This window comes from Microcebus murinus, chromosome 21 (genome assembly GCF_040939455.1).
Source record: "Microcebus murinus isolate Inina chromosome 21, M.murinus_Inina_mat1.0, whole genome shotgun sequence".
In the NCBI taxonomy this organism is placed as follows: domain Eukaryota; kingdom Metazoa; phylum Chordata; class Mammalia; order Primates; family Cheirogaleidae; genus Microcebus; species Microcebus murinus.
Genome location: NC_134124.1, coordinates 21,688,893 through 21,713,470, shown reverse-complemented (window position 1 = coordinate 21,713,470; position 24,578 = coordinate 21,688,893). Strand labels below are relative to the sequence as shown.

General features: G+C 43.1%; 1 protein-coding gene across 1 annotated transcript in view; it reads left to right on the top strand.

The window, feature by feature from the left end:
* Window positions 1–1,082: 1,082 nt before the first annotated feature.
* Window positions 1,083–24,578, top strand: part of TIMD4 (T cell immunoglobulin and mucin domain containing 4) — a 39,717-nt gene continuing 16,221 nt past the window's right edge. Inside the window, exons 1-5 of the mRNA XM_012781592.3 lie at window positions 1,083–1,195; window positions 10,098–10,439; window positions 12,991–13,257; window positions 15,128–15,208; window positions 16,653–16,727. Coding sequence (XP_012637046.2) covers window positions 1,138–1,195; window positions 10,098–10,439; window positions 12,991–13,257; window positions 15,128–15,208; window positions 16,653–16,727 — 823 coding nt within the window. The 5' untranslated portion in view covers window positions 1,083–1,137. The remainder of the gene's footprint in view (window positions 1,196–10,097; window positions 10,440–12,990; window positions 13,258–15,127; window positions 15,209–16,652; window positions 16,728–24,578) is intronic.

Sequence of the window (24,578 nt, the reverse complement as noted above, 5' to 3'; positions counted from 1 at the left end):
GTAGGAACCAATCACAGGTAGGCTTGGTCTTATGGTGGTATTACCCTAAGGGTCACAGGTCAAAGGAACATGGGCGATTAAGCATGGACTTTGGAATCGGAAAATCTTGGGCTTGGGTCTGTTTCTACAGCTTTTTAGCTGTGGGTATTAAGTAATGTATTTAACGTCCTTAAGCTTCAGTTTCCTTTTCTGTTAAGTAGAAAAAAACAATATCTATCTCTTAGGGGTGTGAGAATTAATACATCTATATTGCTTAGCAGAGAGTCTAGAATATAATTAAGCATTCAGTAAATAATGGTGATGTTATAATCCTGTTTTAAAAACACATCTGGTTGGTGAGCATTAACTTGATTCCTCTTCTAACTTGTCCTGTGGTGTTTGATGTATCATTGAATCTACGAAATCCAAAAGGACCATGTATACCTTAGCGTACAGGGCCTGCAATCTGGTTTGTAAATTACCTTTTGTGCTCTTCCCTTTCCAGTGGCTTCACTAACAAGTGGTGGAGTTGGGCTTAGACCTTGGGTCTGTTTGTTGCCTAAGCCCGTCTTGTAACCACCACAGTGAGCTTCCTCTCCCTAACCTCCTTTTTCCTTTCCCAACAAACTCCAAAGGTATTTTGGCTTATGTGATCAATGACTGCAGCTCTGCTTTTCTTTCTCCATTCTTAGGGCAGGGGGACCTGGACTCGGACCCAGAGCGGGGTGGAGCCAGGTCCAGCCTACCTTTCCTTTGGCCCCCCACGAGGAATCCACGTGTAAACAATTGCCAGTGGGTAGAGTTGATTGCATTTTATCATTCTGCAAAGCAGTCAGGTTGACCGAGGCTCGCGCCCAGATTATACACGCGCATGCGCTTGTGCACCTGTAGAAAAGCCCACTACCTGCACGGACGGAGACACATGTACGTCGCCCACGTTGTCACTCCCCCCACACTCTGGTCTCCAGGAGCAAAGTGCTCAGCACATTTTGCCACACACCGCCGATTGAGGGAGGCCATTCAGGACAGGGGAAAGGGAAGATAATGAGGCAAAAAGGGAAATGAAACTAAAGGGGGCCACCGTGTCAGCATTAACTGGGGTATAAGAAATGGGCTTTGGACAGACAGACAGACTCCTGGGGCCCGTTAACCGTGAAAATGTCCAAAGGACTTCTCCTTCTCTGGCTCCTGATTGAGTGTGGGCGGCTTTATCTGAGTAAGTGTCCCGAAGCTGTCCGTGGAGGCGTCCCTGGTGGCTTGTGATGATGGGATGGATTTCCATGCACTGCTTTGGGCCTCTGTAAAGCAGAAGCCCGCTTTGTTCCTGCGTCTCTCCCTCCCGCCCCCTCCCAAGCTTTCTTCTGCGGAAGGTCTCTCTCCTGCCTCGTCACACAGAGGTTTATGTTTTAGGGTGGGGTAATGTGTACTTATATTGGAAATAGTAATTTAAGAACAGACCCAGAAATAAGAGGTCACATAAAACGGGGAAAAGAAATTTCCTATGTAGGTGTTATTTGCATAGTCAAAGTTAAGGAGAATTTGTTCTGGTGAGAGGTGTTCTTCTTCTTCTTCTTCTTCTTCTTTTTAGGGGTGTTTGGTTTCTGTTTTGTTTTGCTGGGGTGAGGCTTCATGGCGAGGTTTCTTTTCTGCACATTGTTGCCAGGTTTTGGACTATGCTCATGTGCCCACTCCCTGTTGGCCAGTGAAGACCTTTGCCTCCTGCTGGTGTAGGGCCGGGTGCTCTGACTTGGGCTGCAGCTGAGTCTTAGGCGCTTAATCTTGACATTGGGAATGTGTCTAGATTCCTCTGCTTCTTCCAGGTCTGAAATGAGAGACTTGGATGAGACCAATGTTAACCACCTATGATACTAGGACTAGATGGCATCTAATGGCCCTTGGCTAGTTTTGTGAGTCTATGCTTTTTAATTGAGACATAATCATTGTACATATACTTATGGGCTGCGTGTGATATTTTGGAAACGTGCAGACAATGTAATGATCAAATCAGAGTCATTGAGATATTCATCACCTCAAACATTTATCAATCACTTGTTTGTGTTGAGAACATTCCAAATCTTCTCTTCTAGCTATTTTGAAATACATAATAATTTATTGACAACTATAGGCACCCTATTTTTCTATCAAACACTAAAATTTATTCCTTTTATCTAGCTGTATTTTTGCACCAGTTAACCAACTTCTCTTCACCCCTTTTTCCCTCTACCCTTCCCAGCCTCTGGTAACCACCATTCTATTCTCCACCTCAACTTGTTTAGCTCCCACGTATAAGTGACAGCATGTGATATTTGTCTTTCTGTGTCTGACTTATTTCACTTAACCTAATGACCTCCAGTTCCATCCATGTTGCTGCAAATGACAGGATTTTATTCTTTTTTTATGGCTGAGCCATATTCCATATGTATCAATATACACACCACCTTTTATTTATCCCTTCATCTGTTGATGGACACTTAGGTTGATTCCATATCTTGGCTATTGTGTATAGCCAAGTGACAGACATGGGAGTGCAGATATCTCTTCTATATACTGATTTCCTTTCTTTTGGATACATACCCAGTAGTGGGATTGCTGGATTGTATGGTAGTTCTATTTTCAGTCTTTTGAGGAATGACCCTGTTTTCCATAGTGGCTGTACTATATACATTCCCACCAATAGTGCGTCACAGTTCCCCTTTCTCCTCATCCTTGCCAGCATTTGTTATTTTTTTTGTCTATTTGATAATAGCCATTTTTACTGGGGTGAGCTGATATCTCATTGTGGTTTTGATTTGCATTTCCTTGGTTATTAGTGATGGTAAGCATTTTTTGCATATGCCTTTTGGCCATTTGTATGTGCATGAATCTTTCAAACATGCTACACCAGAAAACACCTGCATTCCAAGGGAAACAAACATGTTCCCACTCCCTTTAAACCTGTATCATACTATTCTTTCTGCCTTTCTTTCCCCTGTAACTTCATGTACCCTCAGGTTCCTACTTAAGTTAGGCTTTTCCTGACCACCCCGTAGCCTCTAGACTGGTTTAAGTGTTTCTGCTATGAGCCTCGTCTTCCCTGGAGTTGCTGCATCAGAAAACTATAGTAATTGCTCACTTAACTGCCTCTTTCCCCAGATACTCTGTAGGCTCATGAGAATGGGTCAGGTATGCTTTGTTTCTTATATTCCCACACCTAGTTCCATGCTTGGTACCTAATAGACATGCAAGAAATAATTTATGAAAGGAAAACAGTGTTTGTCACTTTCACACTTTCATTTTTGGGTTTGGTATGAGCACATTTTTTGGCTTTTTTGGATGTAAGATCTAGTCTGCTTTTTCATCAATGTTTTTTACTGGTCTTTATCTCATCCTGGGAAGTTGGGGTCGGAGGGTTTTGTTAGGTTGAACATAGCTGGGGTGTTTGTCCACATGTTCTGCTATTGGCAGGATGCTGAGTGGGCTTTTCCAACCCTGCTTAAAGGAGGCAGCGCTTGGTGAGCTGTTGCTGGTTTTCTGTTTTTATTTTAACCTTTGCAGCTGTTGGTTTATTAGTAACATGGACTCAAATGTTCAGTATTCATTCTGAAATTACATGAGCAAATGCAAATGTAAAGAATACAAGTCAAAATTACTGTAGGGTGACAAACAAAAGATGATAAGATGATAAGAATCTTATGATCACAAAAGCATATAAGATTATAAGAATGCTATTTTAAAATACTGGCCCTTTAAAAGAATGATAACCTCAAACCCCACAAAATTGCCAAGTTTATTCCCTAGACTGCTAAGCAGGTAAACATGATCCTAATGAATGAGTGTGGGTTTTGTAAAGAAAAATTACATTCAAATAAGTTGAACAATTTGTATTGAGATGCAAGGTTTAAGCATCTTCTTTCCTCATATCTATTTGATTTCTTTTTTTTCTTTTTTAAATTTTAGCCACCTGTCTTTAGCCAGACCTATTTAATTTATGGAGGGGCAAACCACAATACAGGAAAATATACCCTATTTTAAATGTGACACCATTCTAAAGGCTGGCCAATAAATTGAAAAACACTCTTTATGGAGAATCTCAAGTCTCCTGAGCAGTCCATATTTAGATAAATGGAAAAAGACATGTACAACCAGCACTTTACTGGTCTTCACTGGGACTAACATCAACAAAAAATGTAATATGATAGTCTTTTGTCTTTGAGCTCATACTTTGGCAGATTTAGTCTCAGGTCATCTATAATGTGAGAACTGCAAAATATTATATGGTAGTTATACTAATGGGAGTTAAAAATAGAGTCCTCATGTTAAGATTAGAGCCTAGTTTTCTATTAGCCCTTCAAGAACAGATGTTCAAAATGTTTGATTCTAATAATCCCATGCTGTGGGTAGATTGGTTATTCTTCACTTTGTAAACATAAGTGGGCTATGTGAAATTTGTTATCAACTAATCAAGATTTTAGAGTTTTAGGTATGGATAAAAACTATCTCAATTTAACTTTTATTCCCTCCATCATGATATAAAGGGTGTATAGACAAATCTCTTTATCAGCTAACTATATGAAAAGATAAACACTGTAATAATTCATGTGGTCCAAAATAGGCAAAAGCAAAAGATTAGCTTCCTCTCAAGATGAAAAATTTCAGCCCTTTGGAAAGGACAACAATACTAATTTTAAAAATTGTATTTATTTATAAGCATTCAGAATTTCAACAAAATAGCTACAACTTTTTTTTTTTTTTTGTAATACAGAGTGGTATTCAGTTAACAGAACAACAATTGTTTCACACAAGCTGTATCAGAGCAAACTGAAGATAAAACAATCTACCACCCCCACATATAACTAGTTTTGCTGTGCGCCGACAAGAACCTGCTTTGAATTTCCATGCCAATTTGCAACCCCCCTACTGTACCAGAGAAGGTTAGTGGCTACTGAAAACACCACCGGGACAGGGCTAGCTAAAGACACATTTGGTGGTGTGTTAAATACACAAAAAACGACACTGTACAGCTTAAAAACAAATCTTACACGGCCTTACATTGCAATTTTTTTCTTTAAAAGGTGTTATGTATAGGGGGGTTAAATGCTTTATAGACAAGAAAAAAACTGTGCTAGAATCAACTTCCTCATCATCATCATCTACTTCTTCATCTTCTTCCTCTTCCTTCTTTTCTTTTCTTTTTCTTTTCTTTTCTTTTCTTTTCTTTTCTTTTCTTTTCTTTTCTTTTCTTTTCTTTTCTTTTCTTTTCTTTTCTTTTCTTTTCTTTTCTTTTCTTTTCTTTTCTTTTCTTTTTTTTTTCTGCTTGTTCCAGCCTTGGTGACTCCCTTTTGTTTTTGAAACAGAGTTTCACTCTCTTACCCAGGCTAGAGTGCCATGGCATCAGCTTAGCTCACAGCAACCTCAAACTCCTGGGCTTAAGCAATCCTTCTGCCTCAGCCTCCTGAGTAGCTGGGACTACAGGCATGCGCCACCATGCCCAGCTAATTTTTTTCTATATATTTTTAGTTGTTCAGTTAATTTCTTTCTATTTTTAGTAGACATGGGGTCTTGCTCTTGCTCAGGCTGGTTTCGAACTCCTGAGCCCAAACAATCCATCTGCCTCGGCCTGATGACTCCCTTTTGTAGGGGATCATTTAGCTTGGTTAGCAGCAATATCCCTTTTGTATTTTTCCTTCAGCTTTGCAGTCTCTTTTTTCACAAGGCTGCTTGTCATCTGCAGCAATGTTAGTCCACATCTCTTTCTTTTCAATATCACCGATGGATGGCCTGGGATGTCCTCCTTTGATTTGGGGGCAATACTAAGAACAGAACAAGAAAAAGGCCAAAGGAAGCCTGTTGAGTGCATTGGGGGCCCTGAACTTCTTTTTGGTTTCCCTTTCAGGAGAGATATGTTTTCATTTCTTTTTCAGGATGAGCCTTGCCCGTCTTTACCATGTTTTCATATTTTCCTTTCCCTTGAGCAGACATGGCCTTCTACCTCTCTGAGCACTTCTTAAAAAACTCTGAGAAGTTGAGTGAAATGGGTGCTTTTTCTTGTGCTCCTCCTGACAAGTTTGCACAAAGAATGCACATGATGACATCTTGCCTCTTGGCTTCTTAGGATCTCCTGTGCCCATGTTTAGTTATATTTCCTTAGCGAGGCACAGAGTAGCCCAGTGCCTGTCCAGCTCTCACTTGACCGGGCGCTGTCTCTATGGAGCTCAATGTACGGCCAAGGCTATGAGGGCAGAAGCCAGACCCGGCCTCCTCACTCTCTCTGCTTGGTAACATGACTCTCATTTTTTTAAAATATGTTCCTTTTCTAAAATAACCAACTTAAAAGAGAGTGACTGAATCACCAAAGATCAGAGCTGCATGTGTTCTTAGAAGGTGCCCTTCACTCTGTGGATGGTGACGCCAAGACTCAGATTGGGGAAGGGCCTTGCTTAAGGTCACCAGCTAGAAGAAGGAACCAAGCTGGTACCAGAACCCAGGTTGTATCCACCATCCGGGGTAATTCCACAGAAGCACAACTGATTTGACGCCAATGATCTCGCTTTTCTCCAAGATACTTTTGCACCTGGAAAGAACCATGTCATGTCCTACTTCTAGACTCCGAAGTCCTTGGTTACTTGTACTAATACTTTATTAATGTCACGTGGCAGTTGATACTCCATCTCATGTGGGCCTCGGAGCCATGTCTGAAGCGGGTATTACCCTGTTCGTTTTATGATGACAATGAGGTCGGGATGATTAAGGCTTTCTTACAAGAACACAAAAGCAGCAACTGGCAGAATGGGGTTTACAATTTTTCTGCCACACCCAGTGGCACTGCCTGCTTCCTTTTTTGATGTTAATTTTTAATCAGATGAGTAATACAGAAACACTCTTGATGAAAAAATTAAAATGTTATAAAGCTAATTTCCCTTTTGACTGCCACCAGTCCCCTTCCTCTGATCGTGGAGGTAAGTGACACAATGAGTTTGGTGTCAATGCCACAAGATACTTCTCTATGCATTCACTTTCATGTATCTGAGCCCACCAAAAAAAAAAAAATGCAAAATGTTTATTTATTTTATAAGAAGTGTTTCATATTTTATTCCTTCTTTTGAAATGTACCATCTTCATCATTAATATGGCTTGGAATTTTCATGTCAATTCATATAAGTCTCTCTCATACTATTAATCTACATAGAATTCCATGAAATAAATATGTACCAATATAGCCATTTCCCATACATACATTGTCCACACCATTCACATAAATATGAGGCTGCAATAAACATTTGCAAATAGGTGCCCTTGTGTACACGTTGTTGTAGGGTAGATAACAAATGTAAAGTTGCTAAGGCAGAGCTAGGACACATGCATATTGAATATTAATAGAAGCTGCCCAATTGCCCCACAGTGTGCCTGTATCAATTCACACCCCATCTCACTCCAGCGTATTCCAGAAGCTTAAGTCCTTTCCTAGGTCCCTTCCCAAAGTATATTGGAGTCCCTTTTATTCACACCCTGGTCAACACCTGATATTATCAGTGTTCTAAGTTTTTTTCTAGACTAGCAGGTGGAATTCATTGGCTGCTTGTGTTTCCCTATCTATGAATTGTCTATTATGTCCTTTGCTAGTTTTTCTATTGGGTCTTCTCTTATTGAGTAGTAGGCTACCTCCTTTAATACTATGATACTTGAGAACATAAACTGTTGAACCTCTGGTGGAATACTTTTTGCACATTTTTAAAATTAACTTACCAGATATTAATGAGAACAAGCTCATATTTTAGTGGTGATTAGTTTTAGGTGCATGTGTGCTATGTTGCTCTCAGAGCTGAGGGTGATGACAATGAATTTCTTATTTTTCTCTTGGTTTCATGGGGAGCAGAATGGACTTCCCACTGCGTTTCTACTGTGGCAACATAGAGACTGAATTCAGGGAAGGCTGCAGGCTGGTCCACATTGGGAATGACCTTTCATAATAAGAGCCAACTGTGAAAAACCTGGAAAACACATGGTTTTGCTTACTATCTGAGTGATTCTTAGGGCTCATGTCCATCTTCTCCTAGGGGGAGGAATACCTCTCTTTAGGGCACGTTGGAGAAGACAATGAGCAGGGACCCAGGTACCCAAAGGGGAGCAGAGTGTGGTTCTCATAGTCTGAGAGTTACAGCCTGCCTCGCTCTCACATCACTGGCATTTTTGGGGGTTGGGGGGCAGTTTAGAACAATCACTGATGCTCAGTTAAACCTCTGGGCTTGACATTTGCAACAGCAAAAATGAAATGTTTCTCAGGTTATTAGAGATGGAAGTCATCTTGGAAGAGCTTGTCCAGTGGCTCTCAAACACTGTGTGAGTGGTCAACTACATCAGAATGACCTGGAGTACTTCATCCATATACATATCCACAGGCCTTGGAAGCAGAGATTCAGACTCAGGCAATAAAGTATTTTTAACAAGCTCCCCAGATCATGTTAATGAGCAGCCAAAGTTGGGAAACACTGATGCTTCCCTTTAGAAAGGGTGAAACAGGCCGGGTGTGGTGGCTCACACCTGTAATCCTAGCACTCTGGGAGGCTGAGATGGGAGGATTGCTCGAGGTCAGGAGTTCGAGGCCAGCCTGTTTCTACTTAAAAATAGAAAGAAATTAGTTGGACAACTAAAAATATATAGAAAAATTAGCCAGGCATGGTGGTGCATGCCTGTAGTCCCAGCTACTCAGGAGGCTGAGGCAGGATTGCTTGAGCCCAGGAGTTTGAGGTTGCTGTGAGTTAGGCTGATGCCACGGCACTCTATCCCCGGCAGCAAAGTGAGACTCTGTCTCAAAAAAAAAAGGGGGTGAAATCACACATAGCTGACATGGTAAACCCAAGCCTCACAGCATATTTGTATGTCACAGCTGCCAGTCTATTACAGATAATTCATGTGCCCCTTCTAGCTCTAACAATTAAAGAAATACATTCTGCTAAGTAAAAGAAGCCAGGCACAGAAAGACAGATACTGTATATGATCTCACTAATTGGTGGAATCTAAAAAAGTCGACCTCATAGAAACGCAGAGTCGAAAGGTGGGTACCAGAGGCTGAGGGAGTAGGGGAGTAATGCGGAAAGGGAAGATGTTGGTCAAATGGTACAAAGTTTCACTTAGACTGGAGAACTAAGTTTTAGTGATCTATTGCACTGCATGGTGACCTCAGTTAATAATGATATATTGCATAATTCCAAATTGCTGCAAGGATAGATTTTTAACATTCTTATAAGAAAAATCGATCAGTTGGAGAGGTGATGGATATGTTGATTAGCTTGATTGAAACTGTCTACAATGCATACACAGATTGAAACATCACACTGTACTCCATAAATATACACAATTAGTTGTCCGTTAAAAAAAATAATAGCTCACAAACTCTGCTGAACTTTATATTATCTCACAGCGAGAAAATGGTCCAGAGCAAGTCCAATTCCGGTAGCGAAAGGCGAGAAGGACAATGGAATACAGGTTTATAGCGTAGCTTCGTGTCATAGCGCTCTATGGCGTGGGAGACTCTTTTAAGGCATCGAGTCAGTAGTGCACCAGGTATATTAACGGAGACACAGCCTGCAGAGTGCTGCTTTTGGAGCACCTGGCTATATGAATTAGTGGAACTAGGTTGCACGGTCAGGATTTTACATTTGAGAGTTTCTTAGTTATTGAACGGTACTCAAGATCGGAGTGTTTAAATCAGCCAAAAGGACTAGCAGTGGAGATGAGTTTGGAGACTCGAGTGGTCAGCCATCTCCACTTGCGGGTAGAAGCACGTTGGAGTTAGAAACTCAGCAGCACTGAAAGGCACGTCAAGATTTATGCTAAAGAAACATATAGACTTCAAGGCCAGGTGTGGTGGCGCATGCCTGTAGTCCCAGCTACTTGGGAGGCTGAGGCAGGAGGATAGCTTGAGCCCAGGAGTTGGAGGTTGCGGTGAGCCATGATGATGCCACTGTACTCTGGATTCAGCAACAGAGTGAGACTCTTGTCTCAAAAACAAACAAACAAAAACCATCTAAACTTTGACTCTCTTCATCTCTTCCCGGAAGCATCTATTCACATAAGAACTGTGTAGCATATTAGAGAGATTTCAGTACCACACATCCTAGTTTTCTCATTTTTCCTCACAGCACCAGCCGCATCTGAGATTGTTGTGACTTCGTATTTGGGTCAGCCCGTGACTTTGCCCTGCTCGTACTCGTCCTGGTCTCAGAGCAGTAACAGCATGTGCTGGGGCAAAGGCCAGTGTCCCAACTCCAAATGCAACGAGGAGCTTATCAACACTGATGGGACGAAGGTGATCTCCAGGAAGTCAGCAAGATACAGTCTTCGGGGGAGTGTCTGGAGAGGCGAAGTCTCCCTGACCATCTCAAACCCCAGTGAAGGTGACAGTGGTGTGTACTGCTGCCGCATCGAGGTGCCCGGCTGGTTCAATGATGTAAAGAGGAACATTCGCCTGCAGCTGGAGAGAGGTGAGCACGTCAAGAGGCCGGCGCGGGTGGAAGGGGAGAGTCAGTGGTTAACGGGTAATAGGTTCAGTGGGTGGTGATGAAGAGGTTGTAGTCGCTTAAGCAGTGAGTGGGAAGACTGAATTTGAAATGAGGAGCCCTGCTATGGGGTAGGCAGGTAAACTCAAATGCCCGTGGGGGCTAAGAAAGCCACAGCAATGAGTGAGTGGAAGGAGGGGGAAGGAACCATCGAATTGTAGGGCCAATCTGAGAGGGGCACCCGCTACTTTATTTAGGGGATTGTTGGCCTGCAAAAATGTGGGCACAGTGTTTTCAGTTCTCTCAATTTTTATGTGACCCATGTTTGAAAGGATGGCATTGCTAGTAAATCATCTGACATTAAAAAAAAAAAAAGAAAAAAGTCACCGCACACAATGCCCCCTTTGTTTGCCTAACCACCTGTGGCTTACTTTGTCTTCTTTACGAGTTTGTTTTACAGAACGGGAAAAGAACTGAGCAGACAAAAAAGGGTGTGTGGCCCTCCTCCCCATCTGCCAGACCGTATTCAGATAAAGCCAGCCTAGCAGAGAAGAAAAAAAAACCAGCTGCCTCCCATTATCATTTTGCAATAATAACTACTCTACCCTTTATAACTGCAATAAAAATCCCAAGTCACTCAGCCTCGGGGCCAGCATTCCTTCTTTCTTTCATGCTGTGCCCTTTCCTCCCTTGGAAAGTGAAATAAACTTCTTGCTTCAAAACTTATCCTAATCTTTGAGTCGAGAATTCTTTCTCAACCGGTGGTATGAGCCCCCTCCCACCCCCTTCCTTAACAATGTTGACTTTTGCATGTTGGCAGATTTTAAAATAATAAAAAAAATTCTATGCAAACTAAATAAAATGTGTCCATGGATTGGCTTCAGCCTATAAGCCAATAGTTTGCTACTTCTGGCAGAGGAGAAAGGGCATGGGATTTGGAGACAGTCATAGTAGTTTTCAGGTGCCCTTTTCTTCTGCTACTATTAGTTGTTTTTGATGAAATTTGGAATATGGTGGGACTCCTAAAGATTTGAGCTGCATTGAACCTATGGTTGAACAATGCTAACAATAATCAAGTTTAGTCCTTGTCTGGAATGGAGCTTCTCAAAGCGAGCTCTGTATTCCACCTACATCCAGGTCACCTGGAGGATTTGGGGCTCCATTCCTAACTAGATCAGCACCTGGGAAGGTCTAGGTAGGGATATTCTTATTCTTTCTCTTTTTTTTTCTTTTTTATTTTTTTTAGCTAGGAAAACCTGGGGAATTATTCTTTCTCAAGTGACTATAATGCACTTTAGAATTTGAGAACAACTGATGTGGATGCATCTAATTAGAGAACTTGTACACATATTAGTATATTAATTTATTTTTCTTAAAGCAACTTTGTGAGATAGAAGGTATTGTTACAATTTTGCAGAAGAAGGAAATGAGCTTTATTAAAGGTAAATGACTCCAACCCAAGTCTTCTTTTGTCAAGTCTGGTATAACCAGCTATTCTTTTATAAAATAATTGTTGACCTCAATACTGAACAGGGTCATTTCCAAGTCCATGTGGAACAAATGGTGTCTTTCTGGTCTATTAGAGTCCATGGAAATTTGGAATATTCCAGAGAGGGTGATATCTGTAGAATAAACTGTGGCTGATGAACCCAAATTCAGATGGTCAGAGAGTGAATGGTGTTGGTGTGAACCAATCTTGAATATCTGAAAGATACTACATTCTTACCCTAGGTTTCATACTTTGGGCTCACTTTTCATGCAGTCATTCATTTGCACATTTATGCCATGTTTTTGGAGCACCTACGACGTGCCAGTCACTGTGATAGCATTGGATCTGTGGCAGAGAACAAAAGAAATATCAGATTTTCCACTCAGGGCTCTTAAAGTATAGTGGGAGAAACAGACAGTAAGCAATAATAATAAAATAAGTGTGTAGTTATGGAATGCAATAAAGGCTGTGAAGGTAAAGCATGAGAGCACGTAACAGAAGCACCTAATTGTTACTGCCGAATCTGGGTGGCCTCCTTGCAGAAGTGACTTTTGAGCGGAGGCAGGAAAGTTAAGTACGAGTCAGCCTGGTGAAGCAGGAGAACAGGCAGCAGCAGCAAGTGCAAACGTCCTTACAGCTGCAAGGTCCCTGAGGTCTTCCAAGACGTGTTCTAAGGGCTGCAGAAAGATCCCTTGGCTGGGAAAAGTGAGCAGAGGGAAGTGGAGACATGAAAATGGCAAGAAAGGCAGGGCCAGGTCAGATGGAGGCCTGTGGGCCAAGGTGTGGGACTGGGTTCTTTATCTCAAGGTCAAGCAGAGCCCAGGACAAGCTTTAAGCAGGGGATGGGCATAGATTTGTCACTTTAGAAGATCAGAGGTGGGGGCAGGCAATGCAACGTTAACTGGGCGTTACCGTGGCCCAGGCGAGTGGCCCGGGTGAGGACGACAGAGACGGAGAGGAGTGGATGGGTCCCAGATACATTTACGCTGTTTCCCTTTTCCTCCTCCATCTCTGCTTGGTGCCAGGCATATCTTTTGTTGGTTACAGCCACAACAACCACACGTAGAACGACAACGACGACGACGACAACAACGACACTTCGAACAACAACCGTGCGCCCGACCACCACCTCACAGGTGACGACAACCACGGCTGTGCTTTCCACGACAGTCACGACCACACCTGAGCTCACCACCATGGCGCCATTTCAGACGAGCACCCCCGTTGCCCTCACGACAGCAGCGGGCACCTGCCCCCTGACCACCCTGAGCTCCCTGCCAGCGGCGGCCACAGAAGGGCCCTTCCTTACCGCAGGTACACGGCACAGTTGGCCATTCTTTCCCTTCCGGACGGATGTATCTTGGGTTTCTTAGAACAAGGTTCTCTTGCTGCATGGGGCAGCCCAGCGACATGCTTGTGTGTGTGTGTGTGTGTGTGTGTGTGTGTGTGTTAGTTTGCTAGGTCTGTTATAGTGTTATAACAAACACCAAAGGCTGGGTGGCTTACACCACAGAAATTTATTTTCTCACAGTTCTGGGTGCTAGAAATCCAAAGTCAAGGTGTCAGCCAAGCTGATTTCTTCTAATTCCTCTTTTTTTGGCTCATAGTTGGCAGTCGTCTCCCTGTGTCCACCCTCTGCCTATCCTCTGTGTCCTAATCTCTTTTTTTTTTTTTTTTTTTTTTTTTGAGATAGGGTCTCACTTTGTTGCCCAGGCTAGAGTGAGTGCCGTGGCGTCAGCCTGGCTCACAGCAACCTCAATCTCCTGGGCTCAAGCAATCCTCCTGCCTCAGCCTCCCGAGTAGCTGGAGCTACAAGCATGCACCACCATGCCCGGCTAATTTTTTCTATATATGTTAGTTGGCCAATTAATTTCTTTCTATTTATAATAGAGACAGGGTCTCGCTCTTGCTCAGGCTTGTTTTGAACTCCTGACCTCGAGCAATCCGCCCGCCTCGGCCTCCCAGAGTGCTAGGATTGTCCTAATCTCTTATAAGGACACCAGTCATATTGGATTAGAGTCTATCAGTATGACCTCATAGGAATTTGGGGGGTGGGGAGACACAATTTAGCCCATAATTGTGTGTGTGTGTCAGTGAGGATGTGGTTTCACCAAACTATTCCTTGTCTTTTCTTTTGTTACTGTTTATCTTTTTTTCCTATTTTTTCATTGTTTTCAAAAAGTCACCATTTTGAGTTCTCCAGTTGAGTTCCCAGGAGTCTTGCAGGAGAGGCTGAGTGAAGAACCAGGAAAGGTCACTTGGGGTCAGACTCCAGTTTCATTCTTTAGGGGCATTAGAGATTGGCTGAGGAAATAGTTCTAGATGCCTTAACATATCCATTGGTAATAAACTAGTTCTTTCTTTCTTTCTTTCTTTCTTTCTTTCTTTCTTTCTTTCTTTCTTTCTTTCTTTCTTTCTTTCTTTCTTTCTTCCTTCCTTCCTTCCTTCCTTCCTTCCTTCCTTCCTTCCTTCCTTCCTTCCTTCCTTCTTTCTTTCTTTCTTTCTTTCTTTCTTCCCCACCCCCCACCCCCCGCCCCCCAGCAATCCTCCCGATCCTGCATCTGGTGCCTGTCACTGAGTGACCAGCTCCACTGCTCAGGGCCTGTCAGGCTCCCACTGCTCCAACCTCTGATTCTGGGGTAAAAATCCCGGACGCAATCATGAGATAGCTTGAAGGGCTGCTTAGACATTCAGCTGCCTCTGTAAGGCCTGGATAATTCAAATAGCTTCACAAAATTGACTTGGCTACTTCTCTTATCCTCTGAGTAGTCACCTAAAATCCATGAACCCTAAACCAAGCAATTTTTGTATGTCGTTTTTGTTCCTTTGGGGTTTAAAATAACTATCTTAAAACACAACATTTGTACTTTCTATTCCTTGATTCTAAAAATTACTAACTTTTCGTAATTATAAAATATAGAGAGAAGCACAAAGACAATTATACAAATAGCGCTGAGTGTGGTGGCACATGCCTGGAGACCCAGCTACTCGGGAGGCTGAAGCGGGAGGATGATTCGAGCCCAGGAGTTCCAGTCAAGCCTAGGCACCATCGTGAGATCCAGTCTCTAAAAACAATTAAATAAATACACTAAAAATAAACATATCCCCGAATCCCACCTTCCACCAAACACAGTAATACTGTCATATTTTTAGCTGCTTTTTATCAACCTTTTTTCTCTTCCAGAATCAGAAACCATCCTTCCCACCAGGAACTCTTCGAGAAGCATGGAGTCTACTGCAGACGCTGCCCTGCCCACGTCCAAAGGTTGTAGACCAAGGAGAGGGAAACTTTGAATAAAATGTTGTTGAATCAGATGGCTAGAGATGACCTTTGGGTCTTTGGGGCCATGAAATCCACCTGGGGCGAATTGACATTGGGGCAGCATTGGTGGTTTGTTTATTGCTGTGTCAGAGAGAGAGAGAGAGAGAGAAAGAAAGAGAGAAAGGAAAAGAGTAGAGAGAGCAAGCAAGCCCTTCTCTTTTTTTTTTTGAGACAGAGTCTCGCTTTGTATCCCAGGCTAGAGTGAGTGCCGTGGCATCAGCCTAGCTCACAGCAACCTCAAACTCCTGGGCTCAAGCAATCCTGCTGCCTCAGCCTCCCGAGTAGCTGGGACTACAGGCATGCGCCACCATGCCCGGCTAATTTTTTCTATATATATTAGTTGGCCAATTCATTTCTTTCTATTTATAGTAGAGACGGGGGTCTCGTTCTTGCTCAGGCTGGTTTCGAACTCCTGACCTCTAGCAATCCGCCCACCTCGGCCTCCCAGAGTGCTAGGATTAGAGGCATGAGCCACTGCGCCCGGCCAAGCAAGCCGTTCTTGATTCATGCAATTCTCCACGGCAGCACCTGGAACATGCCCCTAGCATATCCTACCCAGGGGCAGAGAGTACCCTAACACAAGACGTGACTCGCATCCTTGGGGGTGCTAGAGAGGACTGTTTGGGCTTGATCCCCGTTCTCCTATGTTTTGCTGGATGTCTCTGGCTGCAGTTTATTCCTAGTTTTTGGTAGAGTTGTATTAACTGCATGCACGTAAAGGACTTATATGAGTGCCTGATTCGTGAGCCCTCAGATGGTAGCAGTTACCTTAACAGAGCTTCTACTCTAGCAAAGGAGAGCAGACATCTACAGGGCAAGCAGATCAGTGTTTGTGGTAGTGCAACACAAGGAGGCAGTGTGGTGGAGTGATTGAGCTGTGCAGTGTGGCTTCACACTGCCTGAGTACAAACCCTGCCTCTTCCCTGCTGTGTGACTCCAGGAAAGCTACTTAATCTCTCTGGGCTTTAGTTTCCTCATTGGTAAAATGGGAACAAGAATAACATCTATCCTGTGGCTCTTTCTGAATATTAAATGAGAGAATGCACATAAATCACCTAGGACAGTGTCTGGCACGTGAGAAATGCTCGGTACATATTAGCTCTTCTATATTTTTTTTAAATAATTACATTTTGTTTTAATTTTCTTTTTTTTTTTTAGTAAAGATGGAGTCTCGCTCTTGCTCAGGCTGGTCTCGAACTCCTGAGCTCTAGCGATCACGCCTGCCTCCACCTCCCAGAGTGCTAGGACTACAGGCGTGAGCCACCGTGCCTGGCCTGGCTCTTCTATTGTTATGATAGAAGTTGGTATAGGGGACGGTAAGTCACCAAAAGCAGGAAGACAGGCATTTACCTAAGTCTGTTTTCTTCCTTCCTTTGTTTTTCGGAAGAGTCTGAGGCTTCAACGTCCCAGGACTCCCAGGTGTGGGAAATGAGGGATTCCGGAACGACCCCTCCGCCTAGAGGTAAGGAGGCTGTGCTCTTGTGAGTGTTTGTGTTTGGCCGTGGTGTCGCCTGCCTGCTTGTCTTGGAATTCAGCTGTTTGGGTTCCTGTGTGGACACATCCCACATCCTCCCGCATGCTGGGACGACAGCAAAACACGCTGCAAGCCTCAGTGCTGGCTTCTCCCGTCTTCTGCTCATCTTGGAAGCCCCTTTGTTGAGTTCTCCCTTTCTCTCTTTTTTTTTTTTTTTTTTTTGAGACAGAGTCTCACTTTGTTACCCAGGCTAGAGTGAGTGCCGTGGCATCAGCCTGGCTCACAGCAACCTCAGACTCCTGGGCTCAAGTGATCCTCCTGCCTCAGCCTCCCGAGGAGCTGGGACTACAGGCATGCGCCACCATGCCTGGCTAATTTCTCTCTATATATTAGTTGGCCAATTAATTTCTTTCTATTTATAGTAGAGATGGGGTCTCGCTCTTGCTCAGGCTAGTTTCGAACTCCTGACCTCGAGCAATCCGCCAGCCTCGGCCTCCCAGAGTGCTAGGATTACAGGCGTGAGCCACCGCGCCCGGCCGAGTTCTCCCTTTCTCATTAGCAGCTTCTGACCTGAAGATAGGAATGGTAGTAGGAAGATCACCTGCTCGTTTTCCAAACTATTATTTATTTATTTTAAATTACACAAATGTTTTACACTGATGCACTTTTTTAGGGGTACATGAAAACAGAAAATTCTCGTTGATACCCCGTCCTCAATCCCAGCCCCCTCTGCTTAGATAGTAACTGTTATTATTAGTTGAAGATAATCATTCTAGATCTTTTTTCCATTCCCTTATGTCTGTATAGATATATAAATTAATAGTTTTGTTTATAGAAATAGTTTTGTATATTTTTTTAAAAAAATGTTCTCATATAGTATGCAGCCTTCTGTACTTTTTTTTTTATTCACTTAACATTATATATTGGACCACTTTCTTTTTCAGTCATTGTAGATCTGTATCATTAGGTTAAACTTCTGTATAATATTTCATACTATGGGAACTCCTAGCATCTATTGTCTATTGGGGGACATTTAAATTGTTACAATGTTGGTTTTTATAAACAGTGCTGCAGGCCGGGCGCGGTGGCTCACGCCTGTAATCCTAGCTCTCTGGGAGGCCGAGACGGGCGGATTGCTCAAGGTCAGGAGTTCGAAACCAGCCTGAGCAAGAGCGAGACCTCGTCTCTACTATAAATAGAAAGAAATTAATTGGCCAACTAATATATATAGAAAAAATTAGCCGGGCATGGTGGCGCATGCCTGTAGTCCCAGCTACTCGGGAGGCTGAGGCAGGAGGATTGCTTGAGCCCAGGAGTTTGAGGTTGCTGTGAGCTAGGCTGACGCCGTGGCACTCACTCTAGCCTGGGCAACAAGTGAGACTCTGTCTCAAAAAAAAAAAAAAAAAAAAAAACAGTGCTGCAGTGGACATCCCTGTACTCGAATGCCTCCCTGAGCATTTATGCAAGTGTTTCTCTAGTTAGGGTGGTGACCAAGAAGTAGAAATGCTAGGTCCAAAAACGTGCATTTTTAAATTTAATAACTTTTGGAAAAATGTCCTCAAAAAAGGCTGTGCCAATTGATTTTTCCATCCACAGAAAAATAATTTGTTTAATTTATTTCATTCTCCTGGGAGGAAAATCTCACCTTGTTCTTTTCCTATTCTGATTCACAGAGGGTTTGAGTGCCTTTCTATATGTCTAGTAGCCAGGAAACACCATCCTTTAATGCTGTGGAGGAGGCAGTGTAAATCACTCGCAAAGGCTCAGAAGACAGAATTGCTGGGAACAGACAAGGGGGAGTGGAAAGGAATAGGTTTTGAAGTCAGACTATTACTGAGGGTGAAATGCAAGGTGATCTGATGGTAAAAAGCTTGAGCATGCGCTAACTCAGTGGCGAAGGGAAAATCTGGAGTAGGAGTCGATAACATAAGGGAAACTGGATGTCGAAGACCCCAACCCTCTTTTTCCCATGAGATGGGGTAAGGGTGGGGAACTATTTTTTTCTGGCAGCAGAGAAGGCAGTGACCAGAAAGGTGATGGAGGGTACGTAGAGCATTCTAAAACTATTATCCTTTATCCCATTTAAATCTTGGACTCTTGTACATTGAATTACAGGGAACAAGACTCCATCTCATGTTTTACTCTCTTCTACAATATCCCTGGTAATTTTCGTTTCTCTTGTCTTTGACCCAATCCCAGGAGGGAGAACAATATTCACAGGCCACACTGCTGGAGAGGAGCTTGGTATAATGCCAGTCGGTTTCCATGTAACATTTAGTCATTAGGAAAGAAGCCAGGGTTTACTGAGCACATACTATGTTCTGGGTCAGTGTCAGGCTGTTTTTATGGGTCACTTCATTGAATCCCTCTTTCAGCAGATACTCATATTCCTATTTTACCTAAATTTCCCAAGGCCACATGGCTCTCAAGTGGCAGATCCAGCAACTCTAGCTCCAGCTCTACCCTCTCAGATTTCATTTTATTTTATCTGGCCTTTCAGTCCTAAATTAAAAGTCATGCTCTTTTCATTTACCATCTTTTCTTCTGATTATTTTTTTGTAAGTAAACATTCACAGTAATAATTACAGTTATCAGCTACTAAGGACTTAACTATATGTTAGGTACTATACTCAAGGTTTTTTGCTTTCATTTTCTTATTTAAGTCTCACAACAAACCTAGGCAGGTATAGAATATCCTTATTTTATAGGCAATGAAATGGAAGATCAAGGAGTTTATTAAAGAAACTAACATCCACTGAGGTCTATTTTTGTTTTAACACTATGCATTTTGATTTTTTGTGAATTCCTATGCAATAAGTAACTATTGCCAGCTTCATTTTAGAGCCCATGAAGATTAATATCCCGTTCGGTAAATGGTGAACTTGGATTTAACCCACATCTTTCCCACTCTAACACCCTGCTGTGCTGCCTCCTCCTGAGCTCCCCTCTGGAGCCTCTTGCAGAATAAGATGACTTTATTCACATGAAAATGCTTTCAACCCACTCCAGAGGGAGGGCCTGCAGCCTCTTTGGCTATTTCTTTCCCTAGCTAACAATCCCCAATTCCCTTCTTATGTTTATTCTTCATGTAATTTCTGGATGACAAGGCTTCATCCTTGGATATGGGCTGGTTTAAATCCTTAAAGAGGGTCTTGTCAATTACTATTCCCTAAAATTAGCATTATCCACGGTAGCTATTCCTTGCCTCCACTTTACGGCTACCTAGAATACAGCTCAGAGATGTGGAGCCACTTGCCCATGATCACACAGCTGAACAGTGGGAGAGCTGGGAGTCACACCCAGATTTCAGGGATTCTAAACTGTGTCCATGGACTCCTGGATGGAGGTATCTATAGATGAGCTTGATGGCGGGGGAGCATGAACCCCCTGAAATTATACACATAATTGTGTGTGCATGTGTATATATACATTTTTCTGGGGCAAAGTCCAGGACTTTCATTAGAGTCTCCAAAAATTACACAATGCTCCAAAATGGTTAGGAACGACAGACAAAGCAATAAATTCAACGACAGACAAAAACAATAAAAACTTGTATGAAAATATTGCATAGGTTTTCTCCCGCCCTGCTCAAAAGTCAGTTACAAGAATACAAACATTTTTCCAGGTACCTAGGAACTCTAATCATACTTTCTAGCCCCTAGGATTAATTTTATTTTTTGCTCAGTAGCAGGAAAATGTGAAATGGTCCCAAATTATTCCCTAAAGACCCTATCTCTTTTGAGTAGGGATCTGAAGCCAGAGTGTAGAAAGCCACGTGACCGTGCCATTTTCGAAATAAAATCAGGTGACCTGGGATTAAGTTCCCTGCAGATTCTATCTCAGGCTTACTTAGACTGCCCAATAACATCCCCGATCCTTATCCTTCTTCCTTGCCCTTTTCATAGCCTTCTGGGTGGCGCGGGGTGAGGGTTAAGCGAGCTTAATTGGGGAGCCTGAAGGCTTATGATTTTATCCCTGCTCTGCCATTTTGTGTTTGTGTGTGTGTGTTTTTTCTTGTAGAGTCTCAGCTGAGTTAACTTTTCTATCCTTTTCTAAATCCCAATGTCCCCAAAATGTAAAATGGGGATAACAGTAGTGTTTATTTCACAGGGCTGCTAAGTGAGGAGACACATGAGAAAACTGCCTAGAATGTATCACCAGCTCATAAATGACAGTCATCACAAGGGTGCCTACTTTTCCTCTTCTTTACATCTCTGTTGTGACTCCAGCTCACACGCCTTCATTTTTAGGCAGTCCAGCAGGGTGACAGGAGGCCACTGCCACCAGCTCCCAACTGACCTGCTGTTCCCGATAAGCGCATAGACATTTTTTGGCTTTATAATTTTTTTTTTTTAACTGCTAATCACACTAGGGAAACAGCCAGTGACTGTCAAAATTATAAACTTGGGGAAGTTACAAAAGCTTTTAAAATCTCACAATAGTAATTCTCTACTAACTATTAGAATAAATCTGATGTTCTGAGAGCCTTTTGCTGACTTCTTTTTAGATGGCTCTGTAGAACTCTCAATGATTGGTTTTATTCCTGTGGGTGAACATCTTGAATTTTCTGCTGCCTCCCAGTTGTTTTGTTCTCCTTGCATTGCTCAATCTATGCAGGCTCCACTCTATAATTTGGGCTTCAGAATCAAGTTGCTGCTAAAATAGAGCTGTGGTCTAGCTTGCCATTCAAGGGCTTCCAGATTCGTGTTATTTATTTTATAAGGCAAACCCATGTACGTGACTTCTAGTTCAATGCCCTCCTCCAATTTTAAATTGTTTGGCCTGCAGATATTACCTAAATAAGCCCTGCCCAGGGTGCTTACCTCCACTCTCTGGCTGCCTAAAAATGGAGCTGAGACATGTGGAATGACTGGCCCAAGATCACAGGGTTGGACAGAGGGAGAAATACAACTCAGGTGTCTGTGGACTGTTAGGAACTGGGCTGCAGAGAGGGAGGTAAGTGGCAGGTGAGCACGCGAAGCTTCGTCTGTATTTACAGCTGCTCCTCATGGCTCGCATCGCTGCAGAAGCCCCGCCTCCTGACAGAGCAGTGGTGGCATTAGATTCTCACAGGAGTGTGAACCCTACTGTAAACTGTGCATGTTGTGCTCCTTGTGAGAATCTAATGCCTGGTGATCTGGGGTGGAGCCAAAGCAGCAATGCTAATGCTGAGGAGCAGCTGCAAATACAGATTATCGTTAGCAGAGAGGTCTGACTGCACAAAAAATGTGATGCACTTGAATCAGTCTGAAACCTATCCTCCGATCTGTGGATAAATTGTCTTCCGTGAAACCAGTCCCTGGTGCCAAAAAAGTTGGGGACCACTGCTTAAAGGGGTCACACTTTAGTGGAATAGACAGGCTTGTGCATAAGGCATCATCCTCCAGGATGCTCTGTTTTGGAATAGAGGTATGGAAAGTTACACCGGAGGCCCAAAGAAAGGAGAGACGATGCTATCTTGGAAAGGAGGGCAAGGGTCAGGGATGAGTTTATTCACTGACCTTCAAATTGGCTCTTCAAGGATGAGAAAATGTCATTGAGGAGGGAAGAGCAGACCTGCAGAGAGAACAGCATGAGCAAAAACAGGGAAACTTGCTAAGAGTGTGATATCTTTAGAGATTGTTTAATAGTCTGGTTTAATCTAATGGAGACAGAAAGCTGGGAATGGTCTAGGATTTTAAGGGACTTGAGGGATTGGCTAAAGAATTTCGATTTTATTCTAGTGTCATGAGGAACCATTGATGTTTTTTGAGTAGGAAATGACGCTTTCAGTTCTGCTTTAGGAAAAATTGCTCTGGCAAGAGTGTGGATGACATATTAGAGGGGAGCAAGTCTGGAGGCTCCTGCAATACCCCAGGTAAGAGATGAGTGTCTAGGGTAGACTGATGGCAGCTGGAACCAGAGAGAGGGGACAGAGTCAAAGCCATTTAGGAATTAGAATTTAGAGGACTTGGAGGCTGAAGAGCAAAGGATGACTGATTCTCCACACTACGAATGGGTCAATGTGCTGGGTTAACTGGTAAAGGAACCCCAGGAGGAAGAGTAAAACTTGTCTGGGAATCTTGAGTTTGAAATGCCTTTGAGAAATGTCTAACAGGCAGCTGGAAGTGGGGGTCTGGGCTGACTCATGGATGTCTGGGTGGGTGTCTTTGATAATTGGCACTTATCTCTGATCAAAATAATTACTATGATGATTCACATTATAAGTGCTAAAAAAAAAGACTTGCCAATATACTAATGCTTTCATGTATGTTCTCTTGTGAGGGGTAGTTCAAGACCGAAGATATACTTTTGGAAGTCACTGCCCATGAGTGATACTTATTGAGCATTTATTATTTGCCAAGGCTTGGGTTAGTGCTTTCGATGCTTCGTATCACTGTGAGGCATTGCCTGCATTTGTGAGAAGGTTTCTCTTATTATGTCCACGATAAAGGCAAAGAAACTGAGATTTGGAGAAGTTAAAAAAATTGTCCGAATTTGAACCCTGGGTCTCTTTGGCATTGAACCTGAGCTCTTAAACACTTTATTATCTTAGCTCATTGGCAAAGGAGGGATAGCTGAATCTCACCCAAAGGTATTGCAGGAGGTGAAGGGAGCATGGAGAGGTGCAAAGGGAGACGCCCCTTGCCTGAAAGGAATAATTACCCCTGGGGGGGGGGGATTGTGGTGGAAGAAGAGGAGCCAGCTAAGGGGCTAAAGAGGGAGACACCAAAAATAGAATGGGATCCGTGGGGGTGCAAGGGTGGAGGACATCAGGCTGACACAGGCTAGGGAGGGTGTAGTTAAATATTGGGAAATTCTGGGATGAGGCATTTAGAAAGGTGGCTGTGAGCTGCGGCAAGGTCACCAGGAAGTGGACAATGTGGACTATCTGGGGGTGGGGGGGGGAATTCCATGAAGTCCAAGGACGAGCACTCACCAGAGAATGAATGTTTGATGTTCTTTCAGGAAGTTTGGGGGTATTTAGAGGGGAGGCAGGGTGGAGACAGATGGGGTGGTGAAGGGAGCAAAGTGTGTCCTGGCATTGGAGAGGGAGATGTGTTAAACATGGGGAGGTGGGTTTAGTCTGGAAATGGAGGTAAGAGAGGAGGAGGTAAGGAGAGAATAAGTAAAGGTGTAGAAACGATCAGATCTCATGTGGACCTCCCCGCAGGTGTAGTTGACTGGGAAAACAAGACCTTGAACTTACAGACCATCTAATCCATGAATACCCAACCTAGCCATGGGCTGGAATCACAGGGAGCTTATAAAGACAGAGATCACCCTATTGTAGCCAAGACTTGCAAAATTAGAACCTCTAGGGGTGCCCCCCCCCAAATTGTATGTTTAACAAATTTCTTCAGGAGATCATTTTGAAGCCAGCCCAGCCCTGATCCCAAGAAAGAAATTAGGAATTGGTGGCATAGCACACTCTCCTTATTTTACAAAAAAGGAAACTGAGGCATGGGGGTATTTAAAAAATTCAAAGAGGAGTGAGCACTAGTCCCTAGGTAGAAACTCTCTTCTGACTCCCAAATTAGAGCTCATTCCCATACACCACATTATTTTATTAAAGTAAAGATAAAATTGAGCCCTGTCAGAACTTGACAATTTTCTGAGTCCTTAACTGATCAAGGGCATAAAAACATTGTAGGAGGAATTGCCATTCTCAGAACGAGCTCAATAGAAGCAAGAGAGGAAGGCAGGGGAATGAAGCAAAGCTCATTTTTACTCATAAATGCCATTGTTAGAAAGAAAGAAATTGGATGCAGTTGATTTCAAAGTCAACATCTTTCTCGAGGCATTAGCAGATTTGTTTTATCTCTCATGCCCAGTGCTGTTCACAGGCTTGAATCAGTC